Raw genomic sequence first — 3,147 nt, forward strand, 5'->3', positions numbered from 1 at the left:
CTGGGGGGTTGCGCAACGTGGCGTTGATGCCCACGCTCGTTGTCGCTCATGTGCACACACATATCTACACCCACAACCTCAGACAAACAAATTCGCGCTCGACGCGTCCAGGGATCGCTGCCTATCCGATCCAGCGTCGAGGCATTCGCAGGTGTTTGGTGGCCAGGCCGTCGACGCAGGGGTGACGCCTTTGTGTGCGTGTTTGGGGTGAGGGGTGGGTGGGTGGGGGAGTGGGGGAACGCACCTCATGTACTCCCCGATGTTCTGCATGGGGTGGGGCGCGGAGTCGGGCAGCAGATGCACCCAGGAGAAGGCCGCGGCGCCATCCACCAGGGGCAGGCCCGCATTGGTCAGCAGGGGGGCGTACGCGCCCTGGTGCACCTCCCTGCGCGGCGGCGCGCGGGGGGTTGGCCATGTGGGGCGAAGGGACGTTGTTTCGGTCACTGCTGTGCAGAGGATGACCTGCACGCCGTATGATGCGCATCGAGAAACCTCGGGAAGAGAGACCGAGACGAGACGCACGCAATCTGCCAAAAAAGAAACAAGCAGCCCTTAAGGGGCAGGATATGTGCGCAGGCAGAACCTCAGGGCAAAGGCGAGCACAGCGATGCACTGGACACACCTGGTGATCTCCTTGACGGCTGCAAGGCGGTAAGCGCCGCCCTCGGACTGCACGGCAAGCAGGTCGCCCACCGAAACGGCGTCCGCGCGCCGCGCCGCGCCGCCCGGCGGCAGCTCCTTGAGGGGCGCCGCGGCGGCGGCGGATGCGGACGCGGCGGCCATGGAGGCGGCGGCGACGTACACGAGGTGCTCAGGGCTGGCGCGCAGCTTGGCGGGGCGGCCGGCGGCGTCGGTGTAGTGGAGGGCGACGAATGACACGCGGCGGTCCTGTATCAAGGAGAAGAGGATTGAGGGAGGGGACGGTTCAGGGTTGATTGTTGCGTGCGGGAAGCAGAGATTAGGGGAAAGGACGTCTTGAGCGGCCTGGTCTTCACGCGCCACCCCCTCCACCTGTACACCCCCCAAACACCCTCTACTTTCCCCCCCTGGGCCCCGCACCTTGTCGGCATCCAGGTACCCAAAAACGTGGCACACCCCCGGCGCGTACGCCTGCTGGTCGTCGCGGTACAGCCCCGTCTCGCGGCGACCCCCAGGGACGCCCGATGGCACCAGGCACTGTACCGCGTCCCCGATCGCCAGCTCGTCCATCCGCGCCGGCCCGAGGGCGGCGCCCGTCGCGGAGTCCGCGCGCATCAGCGCCGCGTCTCCCGGGAAGCAGGCGGCGGCGGCGCGGCCGGGGACGTAAGTGATGTCGGACGGCGCGTTCTGGACGCAGGCCGTGGCCGACGCGAGGCGGCGGCCGGCGGCCATCTCGGAGCAGAAGGCGGTCCAGACCTTGCCGAGGGATTTGCGCTCGTAGGAGGCGGGGTTGCTGGGGCAGGCGTCAGCCAGGTGGAGGTCGGCCGCCAGCTGGCGCTGCCAGCGCGCGTCGGGGACTGCACGAGCGGGGCGCATTGGGCAGAAAGCAGGGGCGAAGTGGGCGCGTGGGTATGTGTTTGGGGTGTGTTTGGGGGCATGTGGGGGCTCCGTGAGGGCACATAGGGTAAAAGGGACTGCCGGCGCTTTGCGTGGACCGCGGCGCCGCAGCGGGACCCCCTTTTGAGGCAGCCCGATGGCAGCCGCCAGCTGGCCCATGCCCCACCGTCCCGCTCCCTTCCCCGGGGCCTGCGGCGGGGGGAGCGGACCGGGAGCAATCAAGAGCGAGCGGGCCAGGGGGGTGGCTCACACTCCAGCCACGTCTTGGTGGCGTCCACGATGGTCTGGGCCACGCCCACGCCGCCCTGGCTCTGCGGGTTTCGAGGGTGGTCGAGGGCGGGCGGAGGTGGGCGCCTGATTACGGGCTCGGTGCACCAGCTACTCATGCCCCTGGTGCAGCGCCCATTCATGCGTGCCGGCGCGCATCCCGACGCCCCGGCACCCCAGCGGCGCCCTCGACTTGGGCGCGCGCCCCCGGCGCGCGGCGGGTCGCGGGCGCCCGGGCTGCCGTGCGCACCTTGCAGCCTGCGACGTTGGTCGGGAGGAACTTGATGCCGCTGGGGTCGAGCACGCGCGTCTCGACGGCCGCCAGCGCGCCGACCGCGGTGAGCGCCGCGGCGGACTTGGAGGACACAGAGGCGGCGGCGCTCGCGAAGCCGGGGGCGGCGCAGTCAGCGTCGGAGTCAGCGGCAAACTTCAGGGTGAGGGCGACGCCGGTGCCCTTCAGGCCGGCAGGCCAGGTCGCGGGGCAGGGGCCGTCCCAGAGGGGGCCGGCGGCGGCTGCGGCGGGCGTGCGGGCGGGCGCGGGCGGCGGTTGGTAGGTTGGTAGGGGCGAGGGTGTGGGTGGCGGTTGACCCAAGGGGGGGGGGGCGTGCTGTGAGGTGCCAAAGAGCTGCAATGTTGGTCCATGCGGGCAAGCGGATTGTTGCACCCCCAGCGCGGCCGCGGCTGTGGCGAGGATCTTGTGGTGTGGTGGTGATTGTGGGCGGGGGCGCAGCCGCTTACCTGGCGCATCTTTGACCTGCCCATGGGCCGCGCCCAGGAGGGCGGCGAGCGCCAGCATCAGCAGCGTCATGTTCCGCATCGGGGGCGCGTCGCTTGCCGTGCTGTGTATGTATATACCACACAAAGCACTGCGTTGCACGTATGCCGTGTGGGGGGCAGCCAACCGCCAGGGGGCGGCAGTGGGGGTGTGAGCGAGGGGGTGATTGACCCAGCCGCCTGACACCAGATCGGCTTGATCCGTATCAAGCTCTCACGAAGTGCAAGCAGGCGGCTCGCCAATGAGGATCCCTTGCAAAGAGCGCTGCTTACATCTGAAGCGTGTGGTTTGTTGGTCGGGCGCCGCGAACGATCTCGTCTGTAGCCTACAAGGTGTAGGATAAGTCGACTGTGCCTTAACAAGCCAAATATTGATGCAGAAATGTTCTGACAGCGCCTGTACTGGTATATATGCCGGGGCCAGCCTCATGGTTGACCGCAGGTCGGTAGCAGTGCCAGAGAGGCAGGTGCAGCAGCTGTGCGTCATCCAATGTTGCCTGCCAGAGTCAGAAACTTCGCCAGATACACATCCCTTCCGCTGTGCTTCGCGCAAGCCATAACATGCACTGA

At 68.4% G+C, this 3,147-nt stretch overlaps 1 protein-coding gene across 1 annotated transcript; it reads right to left on the bottom strand.

Moving 5' to 3' along the window:
- Window positions 1-78: 78 nt before the first annotated feature.
- MNEG_13851 (hypothetical protein) lies at window positions 79-2,620 on the bottom strand (the record flags this gene model as incomplete). Its single annotated transcript, XM_014037676.1, has 7 exons — window positions 79-121; window positions 245-385; window positions 623-888; window positions 1,060-1,496; window positions 1,787-1,847; window positions 2,054-2,316; window positions 2,542-2,620. 7 exons carry the CDS (start codon window positions 2,618-2,620, stop codon window positions 79-81), a joined length of 1,290 nt encoding a protein of 429 aa, XP_013893130.1.
- Window positions 2,621-3,147: the final 527 nt, after the last annotated feature.

This window comes from Monoraphidium neglectum (assembly GCF_000611645.1).
Source record: "Monoraphidium neglectum strain SAG 48.87 unplaced genomic scaffold scaffold04090, whole genome shotgun sequence".
NCBI classification, from domain to species: domain Eukaryota; kingdom Viridiplantae; phylum Chlorophyta; class Chlorophyceae; order Sphaeropleales; family Selenastraceae; genus Monoraphidium; species Monoraphidium neglectum.